Below are 19,674 nucleotides of genomic sequence, written 5' to 3'. Positions count from 1 at the left end.
CCCATCCGGCGAGCTAAGCCGCAGCCGAGACCAATCGTACCAGTTCCGCGATTTCCATTAAGAATATGTCACAGTCCAGGCGTGTATAGATTTGTATCTGGCGTTTTCTTTTCAATGGCTCTATTAACCATGTTCCTTAATCTATATCTGTCCATAAAGCTCGAAAAATAATTGTATAATTATAATTATACAATTATCATATTTTTTTATCTATAGATAAAAAAAATATGACTTAGGTATATCTATGGCAACTCTGATAGGTGTTGTCGATATGCTTTAATAAAAATTTAAATAAAAACATTTACAAATGTATACTGAATCCCTGCCAACATTTTTTGAATTTGGTGGCGCTTCTGAGAATTCCCACTACGTCGAAAACAGTCGTATACGATATCCAAAACTCCTCGGAAAAGCGCCGTCACTATTGAAAAGTTGTACCACGCCAAGTTACTACAAAAAAGTACCGCATGAGTGCAATTATTAGGTGCCCTTCTGGATACATTTAGAAGGACGCCAATAAGAGCCCCTTCAAACAATCAGAGAAAGTGCATTTTAAGATAGTTGAAAGTGCATTTTAAGAATCAATGTGGTCAAGTAAAACACGATTGTTTAGATGTTTATTAATTTTATTAAACATTTATAAATTCGCATAAATATAACATTTATACGACTACCACATCACATATAACATATTTTATGCATTAATAAAAGATTGATGTTGAGTTACAAGTTGCAAGTTACATGTTTTAGCGTCTATCAGCCAGTGCTTTTATTCCCAATGGAGGCAGCGTGTCTGGCAAAATATTTGAAAAAATATCACTTTATTCCATTTGGAAAGTCAAAAATTGTTCACCAATATACCTTTCACATTTTTAAGCGAAATAACTATGTTTTCAGCACTTCATTATTGTTTTTATTTAAATAAATTATAAGAAGCTAGTTGCGCTCGGTGTTTCACAAAATATAAAATGGCTTTTGTAACAATAGTGATGGCAAAATATTTTCATGCGAATAGTGATGGAAAAATACTATCACAGTTGGCGATTGTTGCAGTGTCATTTACGAGTCTGTGGGAGCGATGAGGATGAAATGGAACTTTGAAATGCTGAATTATTTTTTTCAGGACAATTGAAAGAATAAATAATTGCCACTTTTACCAATGCCATACGATTCTTTTATCAGCTGATTTTGACTTCTAAAAATTGTAACAACATATTGAAATTTTTGTTTTGTAATCGTGATTCAACCTCTTTATTCAGACATGCGTATCACTAAGAATACCGTTGTTATGTTGTCAGACGGGTAGGGGGTTTGCTGCAAAACAACAACACAATTCAAAAGCGTTCATTTGTTCAACCGCAATCAAATTCTTGTAATGGCTACGGTGAAACAAGGTGAAACTAAGGAAGTTCTGGATGATCCCTGGGATGATTCCCTTTTGATTAAGGCTTATGATGATTCAATAAAGCTGGCCAGAGAAGAATTGGCACGGCGAATTTCATTGTCGACTAGCAAAGTAACCAAAGCCAACAGCGGGGAGGAAGGAAAAATCGAACACAAAGTAGGAGACTATGTACGCGCTACCTATGAAGATGGTGTGGACTATGAAGGAGAAATCATTTCCATTGACAGGAAAAGCGATACTTGCCTTTTGAAATATATTGGCTACGAAAACGTGCAGGAAGTACCGTTAGCGGAACTAATACCATCGTGGGGTAAAAAGGTACGTCGTTTACAGTTTGCTAAGGCAAAACTTGACGCCAACAGCGCTACTCATGGCTCTTCGAGATCAAGTAAGCCCCGAAAGGCCAAACAACAGACATCTATGCCTCCACCGCCGCCAATTCCACCTTTGCTAGCGGCTTCACATAATACTGAAGACTCTGAACATCTATCAGCAATGTTAATGTCATGGTATATGAGTGGATATTACACAGGAGTGTATCAAGGAATGCAATTGGCAAAATCCAAATCGAAGAAATGAATAAAATTTAACTATAAACAGTATTAAGCCGTCTTTTATTATCGTGTTTATGTCTTCGTATCTGATTTTTTTTTATCAATTATGGACAAAAACTCATTGTACTGTCAATTTTAGGATCATAGGTGGGGTTATACTTAGGAAAATGATGAGGGCGCAATAGAACCAAACATGGGAACAAGCAAAATTCCCATCATGCTGGGAAAGGGAACACCATCAAATAGAAGCATTAAACTTCCTAATATACATTAGATTTAATTTTTCTTGACATCGATGTCTTTATATTGCTGAGGGTTATTTTAAGCAGATTCAAAATATAAAAAAATCAATTTTGACGAAGAATCTGCAGTCCACCAAAAATCAGGCTTCGGTTTATTTTTTTAATGAAAAATCTGTGTTAATGGCTAGTCTTAACGTAATTTTTATTTTAAAAATATTGCGTGGCAATCAATACATTCTTAAACTTGTCGATAATTTTGTTGCAAAACATGTATTAATACCCTTTTAGCCCAAAGACAATAAACTTGAGAAATACTGGGCTATTGTCAAGCGGAACCAAAAAAAAACCTGCTAAGGACGAGCAGCAGTTCAAGGCAAACTGGCTTTCTGCGGCGAAGAAGGTGGACAAGGTGGCTGTACAAAATCTGATGGCAGGTGTCAAGCGTGAGGCCCGGCAATTCGGATTTGGAAAAGCGAAAGCCTAACTGAATATTTTTCCTGAATTTTATACTAATTGAACTTGAAAAAGAAATTTAATTTGATTTTTTAAATAAACGATTTCACCGATTTACACGCGTTTTCCCTTGACCAAATTTTGACTTTAAATGAAAGCTCTCGAAACGTATTAGTTTTTGCATTTAAAAAATCGCCTTCGACAAAAATATACCGATCGGCCGAGCTCTAGTTTGCCGATTGCATTTCGTAGCTTCGTAAAGAATTTAAAAATACTTCTTTATAATTTGTTGGGTCACATTTTAAAAAATTTTATAAAAATACGCTGAATTATTTTATTATAAAACATGAGTAAACTTTTATCAATTTTTGTAGGACAAATAATATTTGATGCTTTTAGTATTATTTGTCCCAATTTCCAAAGGAATTTCTTTAGAAGTTGGTCAATAGGCACATTTAGATTGGATAATTGAAAATAACACAACGTCAAGTATTTTCGGTTATTTATAACTTAGTTTACTTGCAAAACTTACTTTTGCATAGACGGAAATATTGCGATTTACAGAAGATTCGATTTTATACCAAGTATCGAGAACGGTCCCTTGCGTTTTCCTTTTTGTTGGCGATTTTTGAACCAAATTGTATAGCCCTTTTCTTAAGAACTGCCGCATCCTTGAGGCCAATTTTGTATCCATACAATCGCAAAAATAATTTGTCGCCTACTCCATCATCGTAAAAGAAGCAGCATTTTTGACTGGTTTTTAAGCTTCTTGCAAATTGTATTACATTTTCTTCAATAAAAGGAGCCCTTGGAGTCCTTCCACTGTCTGATATAACTCGGTCATCTCTTGCCAAATTTCGTGATGGTATTCTTTGCCAGTCCAATTCCAATTCTTCGTGCACACGTTTTAGTTTTTCTTCCAATGACCCTGGGCAGCGCTTAAAGGCATTTTTATGTCGCATATAACCACCAAAAAGTTCGTCGGCACCGCTTCCAGTTATTACTACCTATAATATGTTAGACATTCAAAAACAAACAAAATAACAAATGCATTCACCTTTGCCGATGACTCAAATTCCGACCCGTTTACTACACCTTTCCCTTGTGAAGCAAACCAAAAAGCACTTCCAATGGATTCATCCAATATTGTATTTAATGGGAATATCAAGTGTTTAATTTTCTCCTTCAATTCTGACTCTAATCTATTTCTTCCAATATTTACTTCAATAAAATTCCATATTCTATTGGATAAAACGTCTTATAAATACGAAATGAATTTTAAACATTTCCATGTTACCTGTCAGGACATAATGATCTTAAACTGCAAAGAGATTGACGTGCAGACACTCTATCAGGTACGTCCCAATTTTTAAACGCAGCATTCGATTCTTCGAATGACACATTAATTAAGTCGATTGGATCAGTCTTCGCTACAAATTTATCGGCTAAAAATGCTAGTATGGAGCAGTCTATTCCCCCGGAAAAAAGCACTGCTACTTTTGAGTGGTTGCATGGAAGATTTTGGGTGCACTTTGTACAAAATTTAGTAGTTGTTTGAACACGATGTTTTACAGAATTTTCCAGCAGGTTTGAAAATACATTAATTGCCTCCGAAATGCTACTGTCGTTTAACAAGCAATCGTATAGTTCAAACGCCGATAAGTTCGCACCATTAAAACTGTAAAAGTTAAAAGAATACTGAAAACAGAAGCTTTTAAATATATACTACATAAATCTTTTAACAAAATTATCACCTTATCTTTCGACACATTTAGCCAAGGGGGATTAATAGTATATTCTGTAATTATCTCCAATCCACATGTTTTTTGCAATATATTTGCTTGATCCCGTGAATATTCATCCATCTTCTGCCACGGAAACAATGTACATCTCCCATAATCATTGTTACGGATTTTATATATACCGAGTGGAGGAAGTTCTAATATTGCACACGAGTCATTGTCATCATCTGTAATATAAGAGGAATTAGGATAGATTTACATTATATTCATTTACTTGTCACTTACAAGGCCGTGATCGCGCAACACTAAGAATACTTAAGTGTTCTGCAGTATTTTCAAGTAATAATGAATTACGCCCAAGACTGTCTCGAGCAAAGTAAAGATTACCCTCGTATTTCTCATAAAATACTAAACTGAAAGGTCCCTCGATCAATCGAAAACAGTTGACAATTTCTTTTTCAGTTTTGCATTCAGTAGTTAACTTTTGAAACAGCCAACTTGTGTCTGATTCACTTTCCGATTCTAAATTAAAAATATCGCCATTAAATAAAAGAATATGTCTTTCAGATTCGACAGGTTGTTTGCATATATTATCTCCTTGATGCCACAGAACAAATGAAACGAATTTAGCGTTACATTTTTCAATTTCAATAAGATTCTGCAGGTCTGGTCCACGATTTTGTAGAGATCCAAAGTGATCCTGTTTGGGTAGAATTATAAATTAGTAACAAAAAGTCGAGCCTTCTTCGAGAACTTATTTTTAAAATAGATAAAAAAAAGCTTTTTCTTGAATATTTCATCATTAAAAATAGGCTCAACTGCAGTTTATGGGCCCCTCACTGAATTGCGTAAATTTCATATATGTTGTGCCATTCGGTGAGCTGATTCCAACGAAGTGACCCATAGCCGGGTCATATAGCCCTCGAAAGGGACAAAAAATCCTTTTTAAAATATTTAATTTAGTTTGGGAGTTAGAAATCCTACATTCTGGCCTTTCAATTGATGCACAACATGTATAGGTCTACTTTTAACAAAGTTATTGAGCTTTGATTCTGAGTTATTGAGCTTTGATTCTCCTATGGACAGAGTCCAAAGTGGGCTAAAGCAGACCCAAGGGGGAAAAGGACATATTATCTCCGGACTTACTTCTAGTAAACAATTATGATGATGTCCTAACTTTGAAAAACAACAGAATATACCACACATTTTCACTTGTTTATTTATTATCTAGGTTCCGAGAAGAAGAACAAGTAAAGAAGCATACATACCCCGTATACCCTCATACAGCCCCCTCCCTTAGACGATCTTATGCCCTCAGGACATATATAGGGACCGGCATCGTAAGAATTGACGCCGTTCAAAATGTGTGCCCCGCACAAAGACTTTGTAATTATAACCAAAGATTATAGAAGAGGAAGATGGGAGATTGGCTACTGAGCACATCAAACCATTTACCACATTATGCGCTTTACAGACTATCAGTTTTCCGGACGACAGTGCTCGTGTCGAACATATCCCATATATTGTGCACATTATAAGTTAAGTCCGAAGGCATAATCGATACTGCTGCATGTTTATGGGATCGATAACACATTTACCGATTATTTAGTCATCGCCGACAAGTCGTATCGATCCGACACACTGTAAGATTCTTTACAAACACCGACATTCCGTCCGGAATAACTGATAGTCTGTAAAGCGCATTAGTTTAATACTCGAACCAAACGCGTATACGACAAGTATTGACATAGCATTAAAATGCAAATAAAAAGAAATTAAGAGCACGAAATAAATTTCCATAAAGGGGAAAATGTAATTTTTTTTTTTGTTGTTGCCTAAAATTTAACATTGTTTCATTAAGAAAATTAAATTTTTCATTTAAAAAATAAAAACGAAAAACAACTAAAACATTACAACCATGTATTAAACTAATCTGGTAAATGCAACATTTGGTATGGCGCAAGCCAATCTCCTATCTTCCTCAAATCTGTAATCTTTGGTAAATGCAACATTTGGAATGGCGCAAGCCAATCTCCCATCTTCCTCAAATCTATAATCTTTGCGTGTGTGAACCTAAAGTCGTGCACTTTTATCTAATCAAGAACAAGAGGCAATTTGAACATCTTGTTATAATTAAAATTACAAAATTACAAAAAGAAAAATGTGATTCTTTTACAACTATCTTAAAATGCACTTTTCCTGATTGTTTGAAGGGGCTCTTATTGGCTTCGCTCTAAATTTATCTAAAAAGGCTCCTAATAACTGCACTCATGCGCATTAGCGTAGCTAGACAATTTTCCTAGGGGGGCTATAGCCCCCCTAGCTAAAACTTTATAGACTGAACTTAAGACATCAAAATAGCTCAACAATCAATTTATAATAAATCAACTAAAAGTACCCTACGGGAAATTGGTGCAAATTGCCACTGACGGACCTATCACAGAACTGGTACCTGTGCTCCAGTTAGTTACAATTTTCACATTTACCCCCATTTTCATAAAGCTCCGTTAGTGTTCCGTTAACTAACCAACTTTTAAACCGTATTATGAACGAAGCTGTCATCTTGCATATAAAGGGTGATTTGTTAAGAGCTTGATAACTTTTTTTTTTAAAAAAACGCATAAAATTTGCAAAATCTCATCGGTTCTTTATTTGAAACGTTAGATTGGTCCATGACATTTACTTTTTGAAGATAATTTCATTTAAATGTTGACCGCGGCTGCGTCTTAGGTGGTCCATTCGGAAAGTCCAATTTTGGGCAACTTTTTCGAGCATTTCGGCCGGAATAGCCCGAATTTCTTCGGAAATGTTGTCTTCCAAAGCTGGAATAGTTGCTGGCTTATTTCTGTAGACTTTAGACTTGACGTAGCCCCACAAAAAATAGTCTAAAGGCGTCAAATCGCATGATCTTGGTGTCCAACTTACCGGTCCATTTCTTGAGATGAATTGTTCTCCGAAGTTTTCCCTCAAAATGGCCATAGAATCGCGAGCTGTGTGGCATGTAGCGCCATCTTGTTGAAACCACATGTCAACCAAGTTCAGTTCTTCCATTTTTGGCAACAAAAAGTTTGTTAGCATCGAACGATAGCGATCGCCATTCACCGTAACGTTGCGTCCAACAGCATCTTTGAAAAAATACGGTCCAATGATTCCACCAGCGTACAAACCACACCAAACAGTGCATTTTTCGGGATGCATGGGCAGTTCTTGAACGGCTTCTGGTTGCTCTTCACTCCAAATGCGGCAATTTTGCTTATTTACGTAGCCATTCAACCAGAAATGAGCCTCATCGCTGAACAAAATTTGTCGATAAAAAAGCGGATTTTCTGCCACTGACTTTGGTAATAAAATTCAATGATTTGCAAGCGTTGCTCGTTAGTAAGTCTATTCATGATGAAATGTCAAAGCATACTGAGCATCTTTCTCTTTGACACCATGTCTGAAATCCCACGTGATCTGTCAAATACTAATGCATGAAAATCCTAACCTCAAAAGAATCACCCTTTATATCCCATATGCTAGTTAGGAACTTAACTGACGAAAATTTTTCAGTTAAAGTTAACTGGAGAGAAGATATTTGCAATTTACTTTCTGTTAACTGGCAGTTAAAGCCTAACGGAGCTACATGAAAATGGCCGTTAGTGAAATAAAATTATCAGAATAACCTTTTTTCGACATATTTCAAGTTTTTTTTTTTTTCATTTCGGGTTCGATTAGGAGCCCAAAGTGAAAGAGATTTTAATTGTGGATATTCTTTAGTAACTAATTTGCATTTCTGTCCGAGACTGGTTCCTGAGGACCTGTTTATGAGTTGCTCCTGCTAAATTGCCCCAGGACGTGTCGTTTGGGATGAGTCCAAGACGCGTCCTAAAATGTAAGTTTACTCCGTCAATGACAAACCCATGTTAAAGTGGACGGTCCCTTCCATACGTTTTGATCAGAACTGGGACTGGTCCATACACACCAGGGACTAGTCCTGTACCAGTTCTGTGGTTGATCCATTTCCCGTAGGGTAGTTCCACACTTTTCCCAGCAAAAAATTGGGAGTTGTTCTAAAGTCACAACTTTAAAAGCACTTCCAAAAATGTCTTCACAAAGAAGTTAACTATTTTAACTACACAGGACGTTTTTTACTTCATTTTTTATATTTTAATGCGTAATATTTTGTTTTCTTTTTTTTAAATATTTAAAAAAAAAGAGTAAGAATAAATAAAATGGTACAAATTATTCAAATTTTGCCACAAAAATGCTAAATCCATTATAGAAAAATCGATCATATCTGAAATAACGTTTCAAACAAGCGTTAGAATGCATTAAAAATCATAATAAAGTATAAAAATTATTTATTTGGGAGAATATCACAAAATTTTTAATTCAAATTCAAAACAATTTTGTACCACTTCCAGACCCAAAAAGAACATTTTCACTTCTTTTTTGGCGACGCTTTTTTGCAGCATTATTAAGATATTAATTTATGAAAGAATAGTTTTAATATCAATTACTATTTTATATTCAACTAAATCATAAGTTCAACCACAGCTATATTTCATAAATATCATACTTCTACCACAACCCAAGTAATTCGATTGTGCATGGAAGTCTTTAGTGGAACTTTGTGCGTTGTACGAGTATATACTTGTTTAATTTTTATAAAAATGTAAAATCGTAAATAGGTTTTCAAATTCTGGGGGGGCTAACATTTTTCTGGGGGGGTCTAAGCCCCCTCCCCAGAGGCCTTCCTACGCTTATGCTCATGCGATACTTTTTTGTAGTAACTTGGCGTGGTACATAATTACAAAAACAAAAATGTGATTCTTTTACAACTATCTTAAAGTGCACTTTTCCTGATTGTTTGAAGGGGCTCTTATTGGCGTCGCTCTAAATTTATCTAAAAAGGCTCCTAATAACTGCACTCATGCGATACTTTTTTGTAGTAACTTGGCGTGGTACACAATTACAAAAAGAAAAGTGTGATTCTTTTACAACTATCTTAAAATGCACTTTTTCTGATTGTTTGAAGGGGCTCTTATTGGCGTCGCTCTAAATTTATCTAAAAAGGCTCGTGCGATACTTTTTTGTAGTAACTTGGCGTGGTACAACTTCTCAATAGTGTCGGCGCTTTTTCGACGAGTTTTGGATGTCGCATACGAAAGTTTTCGACGTGATGGGGATTCTCAGAAGCGCCGTCAAATTCAAAAAATGTTGGCAGGGCTTCTGCTGGAAATCTATTCTAACACGGTGTCCAGCACGTTCCTAATTTCAAATTGCCCGCATATTAATTAATTTTAGTGCAGTTTCCCTGCCAACATTTTTTGAATTTTGGGGCGCTTCTGGGAATCCCCACTACGTCGAAAACAGTCGTATACGATATCCAAAACTCCTCGGAAAAGCGCCGTCACTATTGAGAAATTGTACCACGCCAAGTTACTACAAAAAAGTATCGCATGAGTGCAATTATTAGGTGCCCTTCTGGATACATTTATAAGGACGCCAATAAGAGCCCCTTAAAGCAATCAGAGAAAGTGCATTTTAAGAGAAAGTGCATTTAAAAGAATCATTGTAGTCAAGTAAAACACGATTGTTTAGATGTTTATTAATTTTATTAAACATTTATAAATTCTCATAAATATAACATTTATACGACTATCACATCACATTTAACATATTTTTATGCATTAATAAAAGATTGAAATTGAGTTACAAGTTGCAATTTACATGTTGTAGCGTCTATCAGCCAGTGCTTTTATTCCCAATGGAGGCAGCGTGTCTGGAAAAATATTTGAAAAACTATTACTTTATTCCATTTGGAAAGTCAAAAATTGTTCACCAATATACCTTTCACAATTTTAAGCGAAAAAAACTGTGTTTTCAGCACTTCATTATCGTTTTATTTAAATAAATTATAAGGGTAGGTACTATGTTCAGTTTTCGAGTTGAAAACCACTTTATTTTCGCGATTACTTTTCCTTAAATAACCAAAATTATAAATGAAAACAAACTTATTCCTGTAAAGTCTTGCCGAAATCTAGAGGAACAAGAAACTACGCACCAATTGAGTTAATTTGTCCGCTTTATATTGAACTGTTTTAATAAAGTAACCACGAAAATTTCAACGCGAAAAGCGAACATAGTACTTACCTTAAGAAGCTAGTTGTGCTTGATGTTTCACAAAATTTAAATGGCTCTTGTAACAATAGTGATGGCAAAATACTTCCATGCGAATAGTGATGGCAAAATACTATCGCAGTTGGCGATTGTTGCAGTGTCACTTACGAGTCTGTGGTAGCGATGAGGATGAAATGGAACTTTGAAATGCTGGCAGGGTTTATGATACCAACAGGAAGGAAATCGAATTGTCTATTCAAAAGTGTTTACAAATAATATTTAAGATATTTTAAGTCCTGTTGTTTTGTTTTTATTTGTTGATATGTTTAATAAGATATTTATTTTTCAATTATGTAGTGTAGTTTATTATTATGTATTTTATTTTGACGAAAATGAATAAATTATACAAAATTCATAGAATTTTGTCTTTGATTTTCAATTAGAAGTGGGGATATCAATTACACAAATTTTGGTTGAAAAGTATTTGCAACAATATTAATTTTTAATTTGACTCGCGTCGAAAATTGTTTGAGAAATTATTGAGTAGCGATGCATTTCAATTTGAGAATAACACTTGAGAAATTATTGATTATGTGTTGACTGTGCCCAATAAACACAAACGTTTGTAAAATACTAAAATTCAATAATTTTTCATACATTTTTTCAAAGGATTAGGGTAATATTCAAGTTGAGAAATTGTTGAGAAAATCGCGTTCTCAACAAAAAACAGACATTACCCTCAATAGTAAAATTCAACACAATAGAAATAATCTCTCAATTGTAATCCTCAAATTGAAATGTATCGCTACTCAATAATTTCTCAAAAAGTTTTCAATGTGAGGCAAATTAAAAATTAACATTGTTGCGAATATTTTCTAACCACAATTTGCATGAAAGTCAATCCCAGTTCTAACTGAAACTCAACACTAAATTTCTAGGGATTTTGTAAATTTTATTAATTTTTTTCGTTAAAAATATAATAATATTAAAAATAACATTAATAATATATAAAAATAATAATAATATAATACCAATTACAACATAATTTTCTTATTAAACGTATTAATAACTAAAACGATCAATACAACTTTAAATATCTTAAACATTTTTACATGTATAATTCCATTTCCTCCATAATGTCGGTGTCACATAACTATTAATTAATTTATTAATTATTAATTAATATGTTGGCAATTTGAAATAATTAATATCGAGGAATTTGCTGGCCTGCGTGTTAGAATAGATTCTATCAAGAGGAATTCACAAAATATCAAACTGATGACGGAATGTAAATTGATGTAATGCACATTTTCATCCAGAAGTTCTTGATATAGGAATTGTTGCACTTTTTTAATTGGTTGCACTTTGCAAGTTTTCTGGAATATTTTCTTTGTTGTTTCCTTCATCATTTTTTCACCGGTCAACATCTTCCAAGAATATAACATCCAATGATTTTAGTTTTCTGCAAAGCAGTCGAGTTTTGTGATTTCCATTACGTTTTATTTCACTTTTTGTTTTGAATTATCAATTATAGTTAGCGTTTTGGACTAATTTCACTCTTGTGTCAAAAATATTTCAATTTTTGTATTTCTTCCAACTGACCACGTACTTCGTGGCACAAAATGTATTGAAAACCACAAAATTCGATTTCCTCAAGAGCGTTGGTGTCACAAAATTGTTGTAAAACTCATTAAAATTCGGGCAATTCGCAAGGAACTTGATAACCAGTGAGTTAGAATAAATTTCCAGTAAATTCAATTCGCAAAATAACAAATTAAACCGATGATGCGAGGTAAATTAAAATATCGATGTGATGCGAATTAACATGTAGTAGTTGTTGATATGGAAAAGCATAAATACCAAGTTTAATTCGTTGCACTTAGATTTATGGAAACTTTCTCTTTTCGATAAGCCACCATCATTTTCATCGGTCAATCTCTTAAGGTTTCAAGAATGCAGCATCAAAATATTTTAGTTTTCTGCAATAAGATTTAAATTTAGTGACTTCTCTAAAGTGTTGATTTAATTTTTCATATTGACTTACCAATTATTATAAACTATTTGAATCAGTTCCAGTTAATTGTCCAACATTTTTTATCGGTCAGCCTTTTAATGTTTCAAGAACTTAGAATCCATAATTTTAGTTTTCGGCAAAGAGATATATATTTAGTGTCTTCCTTAAAGTTTCATTTAATTTTTTTTAATTTCACTTACCTATTATTAGAAACTATTTGGAGTAAATTCAGTTTTTTGTCTAAAATTTTCCAAGTTTTTTATTTCTCCCAATTGACCACGAACTTCGTTGCACAAACAAGTATTGAAAACCACATGGTTTTTTCGTTGCATTTTAGGGTAGTGTTTTGTCAAAGTTTTCTCATATTATCTCCAACACCTTTTCAAATATTTCGTCAACATTTTGGCAAATTGGAAGTAATTCGCAAAAAATTTGAAGATGTATTGAAGATGAGATGTTTCAAGTCAAGTTGAATATATGTTGAAAATTATATTTACCCTCAAACCGAAAAGTTGTTGCATTGTTGCGCTCATCCTGTGTTTATTGGGTGATGTCTGTTTTTTGTTGAGAACGCGATTTTCTCAATAATTTCTCAACCTGAATATTACCATAATCCTTTGAAAAAATGTTGAAAATTAGCATTTTTCAAACGTTTGTGTTTATTGGGATATAATTAAGTTTGTGGATGAACGCTTTTGAATTTGGTATGCGGTGTACAATTTGTCAATCGTAAAATCTGGAGGAGTGACAATCGAATCTAAATAAATCATAATAAATTAGATTTTTATTCAAAAGGACCAGGAAAATGAGTACATTAAGCCGCCCCAAATCTCCGCATTCCAATACTCCGATAAAGTCTAGTGAAAAAGAAGAAAGTTTTTGGGATAAATTCAGTACTTTAGGTAGAAAAAAAGGAACTAAGGAAGGTAAGAAAATATACAAGTTCTCAAGGCATAGGTGAACATTACGTCATTGTTTATAATTAATTTGGATACATAGATATTTACATAAACATACACACTGAATAGTTTTTTTTGCATTTCATGTTAGCTACTCCAACTTTTGTATTAAAGAATGCGAACTATTTTCATTCCAGAGAGTAGTTCTACGTGAGGTTTATTGCTGTTGTGGAAATTTAAATTTACCAAGAAAGCATGAATAACAATTTTTCCTCTCTCTTACGGTCAAACGAAATTAATTATTTGAGGCAAATCTCTGGTGTTATTGTATTTTGATTATGGAATTACATTTATTAATATAGTCAAACTTCATATGTTGTGCTAAATTTCAAGGTTTTTACATATGTAGTCACCAAACACATAAGACAGGTTCTAAAACTTTATTGTATTGGTACATTTATTGTTTATGATATAGTTTGTCAGGTATACGTTGTAGGATGCTGTACAGGCGTAAATGGATGTATCCTAACGAATTATGTGATACCCATAAAGTCACTAATATGAATATATGAATAATGTACTGAAATGGAAGATTATGGCCTACTTAAAAAAGAAAAAAAAAAGGCCAAAGAGCTTTTTCATACTATATCAGCTTGTAAACATAAGATTTGAAACTACATATAAAGTCTAAGCACCACCGACCATTAGCCATCAAAATATTTGTTGTGTTATTCTCCATTGTACCTGGATTACTTTTATATTATGATACAGGCAAAAATGAGAATCGACCGCAAGAATATCATGTAGGAGGCTTTTCAAAAATCCAAATGAAACGCTGGAGAGAACAAAAACTATATTTAAGGAATTATAATGGATTTTTTTCCTCTACACCCCAATCTGTGTAATGTTTTCAGTCACTTGTGGCTTTTATACTCATACATATTTACATTTTATTATATTTTCTAATTCAGTATTTTTAGTTCATTTTTTTTACCATGTTATGGGATTGTTTTGATGATAAAATTTTTCTTCTTTGTTTTTCTTTTTTTTATTTATGGCTGGGGAGCCACTTTAATACTGCAAGAATAATATTATAAACGTATATAGACTATTTTGAGTACTTAACTTTATAATAATGATTTACTCAGATTTTGTTATAATATAATTTAATTGGCCTTATAGGCTTTATATTACGGAATTTTTGAAATAAATAAAAATAAAAAAATATATCTGAGGAAGGAAAGGTTTTCATCACACCGCTCGGACTGATTTTTTGCGTCAGCCGCAAATTTTAAGAAATTACGATTCACTCACTCATTTTTAGGTTATGTTAAACTCTAATTTTTATGTATTAAGGTGTGTACTATGTTCGGATTTTTCACCAACACACTAAACTAAAAGTACAAAAATATTGGAAGGAAAAGATCCAAGAAATTGATTGCAAATAATTTTATATTTCTATATTAATTAATTAAAAAAAGTAACCTTGAAAACAAGCTGATTTTCAGCTTGAAAACTGAAAATAGTACTCAGCGTTATACTTAAAATTAGAAATAAAAACGAACGCCACCATTCAAGAAATTAGGTAAAACGAGCTTAAAGTGCAGGAACCTGTCTTGAAAAGTTCGTCAACGGTTTGGAATAAGGCTTGAATTGTGTACAAAAACAATCTTGCGGTTAGCTCAGCACAACTTTTGTGCCTTTTTTGTGATACAAAGCATGTCTGAGGTATCAATCATAAGAAAGGTATAAAAATTTACTCCGTTGTGTCCCAGTTATTTTAAAACGTGTGAGACTACTGCGTTCCCGGATATTTTTTAAAATTGGACAACAATGAACAAAGCCATCAGAATCTAAATTAAAGGAGCTTTGAACCTTTCAAGTCCTCCGGTCAATATTTTGAGCTTTTTCCTACAATAGCTATAGCGCTGTTGTAGTTGTTTCTCGCCAGATAGCAACACTATAGATCATTAGGGGTCTAATCTCTGCTGTGATCATCCAAAACAAAACTAGAAATATCGGACATCAGTCATTCAAAAATCAAAGAATACACGCATATCTCCTCTAGTAAATACTGATTGAAATTCAACCAGCATTAATCCTTTTTATCAATTAACAACATTAACGGAGCAACACTATCCATGCGAATTTTGTGAGTCATGACAAAATAATAACACCCACATCTCCAGATGATCTTTTCTTAATTCTTATAAAAACTACAAAAAATTTTAGCGTACTTGGAATCCCATTAATATTGTTATTTATTTTCTTGGGGTTATTTTTTTCTTGTAAGATTTGTTACACCGATAGAAAAATCTGCTAAAACAGTAGTCGGCGGACAAGAAGTGGTAAAAATTTTAGGTTAAAAAAACGTTTGAAAAAAAATACATTCTTACATAACATTGAAATTAACGCCAATTTTGAATATTAAATCCAGAGACTACTCATTATACCTAGATTATATCAATTATCTTTAAATTATGCATCTGAATTATTCATAGTTTATTTTATTGTAAAGAATAAATATATATGATACAAATAATTTATTTGCAGTACAAAAAGTTCAGGAAGAAGGAAAACATGCAATTGATTCCCCCGGTTCTCCAAGTCAAATCGATATACCTCCGGAGGACTATGCTCTACGTAAGTTTTGCTGCAAAAGCTGAATATTCTGGATATAAGAATTCTAAAGTTTTGTTTTGTATTAAAGGTGATCATGAACAACGTACTGTAATAGACCCTCAATCGATGAATGATCCAGAAGTACGTAAATTGCAGCAGATTCTAATTGATTGGATAAACGATGAATTAGCCGAGCAACGTATTATAGTACAGAGCATTGATGAGGATATGTATGATGGTCAGGTATTAACAGAAATACGAGTTCATTATTTAAATGCTAATAGTGAAATTTAAAAGGTATTACACAAGCTGTGGGAGAAATTAACAGGGAAAAAGTTAGATGTTCTTGAAGTTACACAGTCAGAAGAAGGTCAGCGTCAAAAATTGAACATTGTGTTGAATGCTGTAAACCACGTAAGTTTTTACAATACTACGATAAAATCGTTAGTTTTTTTTTGTACCAAAGAATGAAGTTTTCTGCGATGAGATAACCAAGAGTATCCAAAATAATCCTACATTTGGCATTAAATTTTTAAATATCTAGATTCACCTTTTGGCCCCACATAAGTTTTAAAATTTAACGGAGTTTGAAAAGTACAAAAAAATGTCTGGATATGGTGTTCAGATTCACCTTTTGGAACAACTCAAATTTGAATACAAGCAAAATCCAAACAAAGTTTACTTAACATAGAATATAACCAAAACAATTAATTTCATAGTATAAATTGCTCGGACTTAACTTCAATAAATTATAATAAGTACAATTTCGCCACATGCTTTGTTATGCTCAATGTTTGTTTTTCTTTTTTTAGACTTTAGGTTTTCATCAGAAGATACCAAAATGGTCCGTTGAGAGTGTTCATACAAAAAATATTGTAGCTATTTTGCACTTACTGGTTGCATTGGTTAGACATTTTAGAGCACCGGTTAGACTTCCAGAGAACGTTTTTGTAACCGTGGTAATCGCTCAAAAGAATGGAGGTGTTTTGAATGCTCAGTAAGTTTTTACCTTTTTATTATTTGAAGTTTTAGCTATGACCAACTTACTTACAGAAAATTTCAAGAACAAATAACTTCGGAATATGATGATGTTGGAATGCGTTGTGAAAAAGATGCCTTTGACACATTATTTGATTGTGCACCCGACAAACTAGCAGTTGTTAAAAAATCACTTATCACATTCGTCAACAAGCATTTGTCCAAGTTAAATTTTGAGATCAATGACTTGAACAGCGACTTTCGAGATGGTGTATATCTATGTCTTCTAATGGGCTTACTGGGAGGATTTTTTGTACCTTTACATGAGTTCCATTTGACACCGCAAGACACAGATCAGATGGTTGCCAATGTAGGCTTTTCGTTCGATCTTATGCAAGATGCCGGTTTGCCAAAGCCCAAAGCACGCCCCGAAGGTAAGTAATGTAATGTGATGGCAAAGCTTAGACCCATTTAGCTGGCTGACCCATTTAGCTAGAAAATTCAAGAGAAGCAACCATACTGTGTAATTCTTGTCTGACGTTTCTTTAAAACTTGATTAATAACCTCATTTGTTCTAGTTACTACTAACTTATCTTTTCTGATATATAGGAACTATATGCATATGCCTTTAAAAAGATTACTTGATTGTCCCTTGTCCGAATTTGTGAAGATTCAAATCCGATTTTTTGGAGAGAAGACACTGAAAGTATACCTAGAAATTTAATCAGTCTGCTTTTATTGAAATTTGAAGGAAATATGGAGGGAGGCTAAGCAGAAAGGAGAACATTTCCCTTGTCCGTAGTTTTTATTCCCTAAACCACGATATGATCACTGCATAATAACTTTGACCACAAATTTTTGCTCTACAACTCTAGATATATATATGTCAATCGATTCAGAATCAGTTTTTTGTTTAATTGCACTTAAAATAATTTTCATTCGTATAAATCTCGATATACTCCAATTAATATTTTTTCTTTCTTTTTTAGATATTGTGAACATGGATTTAAAATCAACGTTGCGAGTATTGTATAGCTTATTTACTACCTTCAGAAATTTCGCCTAAACGTATATATTTATTGCTTTGGTGGATTCAATAGTAAGAGCTGCAATTGCCTACTAGGTACTTTTCGCGAGTGAATTGTCGAAATAACCTGCTTGGCTAAGTGAACTATGTATTCAACAATTATATTATTTTGAATTTAACGTGCCTTAATGGGTTATTAACGTATATGTAATTAACCACAACTATTTATTAAACAATAACGTATTTTCTCTTTTTTATACTAATATTATAATAAATATTAAAATGTAACAAGACAAAATAATTACGTGTTACGTTCTGCTAGCATCGATATAATTGGTTTCGACATATCGATGTCTCAATTCCAGAGTACGCTAAGTCGACTTTGCTTGTTTTGATGGAGTTCCTATTTTTGTATTCGGATTGATGTGACTTGAGTCCTGACAAAAGGTCGAAGCTATCGGACACTTCTATCAAAAGTTATGGTAAAAATTGTACTTAGCCTGCGACTAAAGTTGTAAAAAATGCCCATTCCAAAAAGTGCTAAGGTTAGTTAGTACTGTTTAGAACAGAACTGTAAAATATTTTTCAAAACTTAGTAAACATAGCATTCCTTACAATGTACATTTGTTTTTACTATGCTATCTAAGTCTACTTAGCATACACATGATATGTTACATTTACATGTGTGTTACATGCATGATACAATGATTGTAAGGTAGCCTCTGTAGAACAAAAATAACAACAAAAACATAAAAGCAGCTCATCATAACGTCAAACTAAATGTCGGTAAAAAGTAAATAAACAAATACAAAAATGTTTGTTTTGATTTTGTGTTGCTCATGAGAAATGTTTTTTTGTTTGGTATGGAAATACATTGTGAGTGGAAATATTCGAACGCGTGCAATAATTTTGGAATTTCTGTATCCAGACAACACTTTCGCATTTTCCGTTGAATTTTGCTTCTCCGAATTTCAAATACAATTTAAATTTAAGACGTTAATTACAACATATGTAATAACTTTTTATACAGTACTTACTATAAGGTTAAACTTGCTGTACTGATGTGGAAAAATAAACCTAATTTAAAAATGTCAACAATATTTTTGACATTATGATGAGCCGTTCGAAGTCACCTGTCGGAATAAGGTTACCTTATAATCATTGTATCATGTGTTACATGTGTGTCGCTATGTTTACTTAGCATGTTATTCCCCGATTAAACAAAAACATTTCGCATGTGTAAGTAAACTTAGAACAGTTTAGATTGGAGAAAGTTGTCAGCGTATTACATCGAAATATTTATATAGAAACATATGGGCGAATTTGTTTGAACTATTTCGCCAGGAATTATTAATTTTTGTTTTAGGTTAAAATTAAATGTATAACACTCTATATAACTGTTTTTGTAACATATTGAAACATAGGCTAAGTAAGTTGTTACATTTTGATTCTCCAAGCCATAATATGCTATATGTACTTAGGCGACCAATGTCAGAAAAAATTCCGATAAAAGGAGGCTAAGTCCACTTAGATGAACAACGCAAAGCTTTATGTTCATTCCAAAGTGGTCTAAGTCAATTTTAGCCACGTTTTAATGTCAGTATTTGGAATTCGCACATTCTAAAAAAATTCT

General features: G+C 33.1%; 3 protein-coding genes and 1 long non-coding RNA gene across 5 annotated transcripts; 2 read left to right on the top strand and 2 right to left on the bottom strand.

The window, feature by feature from the left end:
* The first annotated feature begins 1,298 nt into the window (after nucleotides 1-1,298).
* Nucleotides 1,299-2,007, top strand: Smn (survival motor neuron). Its single transcript, XM_075299066.1, has one exon. The coding sequence runs from the start codon at nucleotides 1,376-1,378 to the stop codon at nucleotides 1,982-1,984; it is 609 nt and encodes a 202-aa protein (XP_075155181.1). The 5' UTR covers nucleotides 1,299-1,375; the 3' UTR covers nucleotides 1,985-2,007.
* Nucleotides 2,008-3,146: 1,139 nt separating this feature from the next.
* LOC142228595 (asparagine synthetase domain-containing protein CG17486) lies at nucleotides 3,147-5,768 on the bottom strand. 2 transcript variants are annotated; one of them, XM_075299065.1, is made up of 6 exons: nucleotides 5,665-5,768; nucleotides 4,682-5,096; nucleotides 4,409-4,623; nucleotides 3,952-4,352; nucleotides 3,712-3,895; nucleotides 3,147-3,661 (listed from the first exon to the last, which is right to left on the bottom strand). In XM_075299065.1, exons 1-6 carry the CDS (start codon nucleotides 5,677-5,679, stop codon nucleotides 3,230-3,232), a joined length of 1,662 nt encoding a protein of 553 aa, XP_075155180.1. In that variant the 5' UTR covers nucleotides 5,680-5,768; the 3' UTR covers nucleotides 3,147-3,229. The 2 variants fall into 2 exon arrangements, with proteins under 2 accessions (XP_075155180.1, XP_075155179.1); XM_075299064.1 differs by having other exon boundaries at nucleotides 5,543-5,667.
* A 5,664-nt stretch (nucleotides 5,769-11,432) lies between these two features.
* LOC142228587 (uncharacterized) lies at nucleotides 11,433-13,142 on the bottom strand. The gene is made up of 4 exons (XR_012720215.1): nucleotides 13,013-13,142; nucleotides 12,716-12,893; nucleotides 12,546-12,625; nucleotides 11,433-12,480 (listed from the first exon to the last, which is right to left on the bottom strand). It is a non-coding gene; the product is annotated as an uncharacterized LOC142228587 (long non-coding RNA).
* A 77-nt stretch (nucleotides 13,143-13,219) lies between these two features.
* On the top strand, nucleotides 13,220-18,342 carry parvin (beta-parvin). The gene is made up of 7 exons (XM_075299056.1): nucleotides 13,220-13,441; nucleotides 15,968-16,057; nucleotides 16,125-16,279; nucleotides 16,334-16,450; nucleotides 16,849-17,033; nucleotides 17,090-17,448; nucleotides 18,004-18,342. The coding sequence occupies exons 1-7, from the start codon at nucleotides 13,321-13,323 to the stop codon at nucleotides 18,078-18,080; spliced, it is 1,104 nt and encodes a 367-aa protein (XP_075155171.1). The 5' UTR covers nucleotides 13,220-13,320; the 3' UTR covers nucleotides 18,081-18,342.
* The last annotated feature ends 1,332 nt before the right edge of the window (nucleotides 18,343-19,674 follow it).

This window comes from Haematobia irritans, chromosome 3, assembly GCF_050003625.1.
Source record: "Haematobia irritans isolate KBUSLIRL chromosome 3, ASM5000362v1, whole genome shotgun sequence".
NCBI classification, from domain to species: Eukaryota; Metazoa; Arthropoda; class Insecta; order Diptera; family Muscidae; genus Haematobia; species Haematobia irritans.
This window is presented reverse-complemented; position numbering and strand designations above follow the sequence as displayed.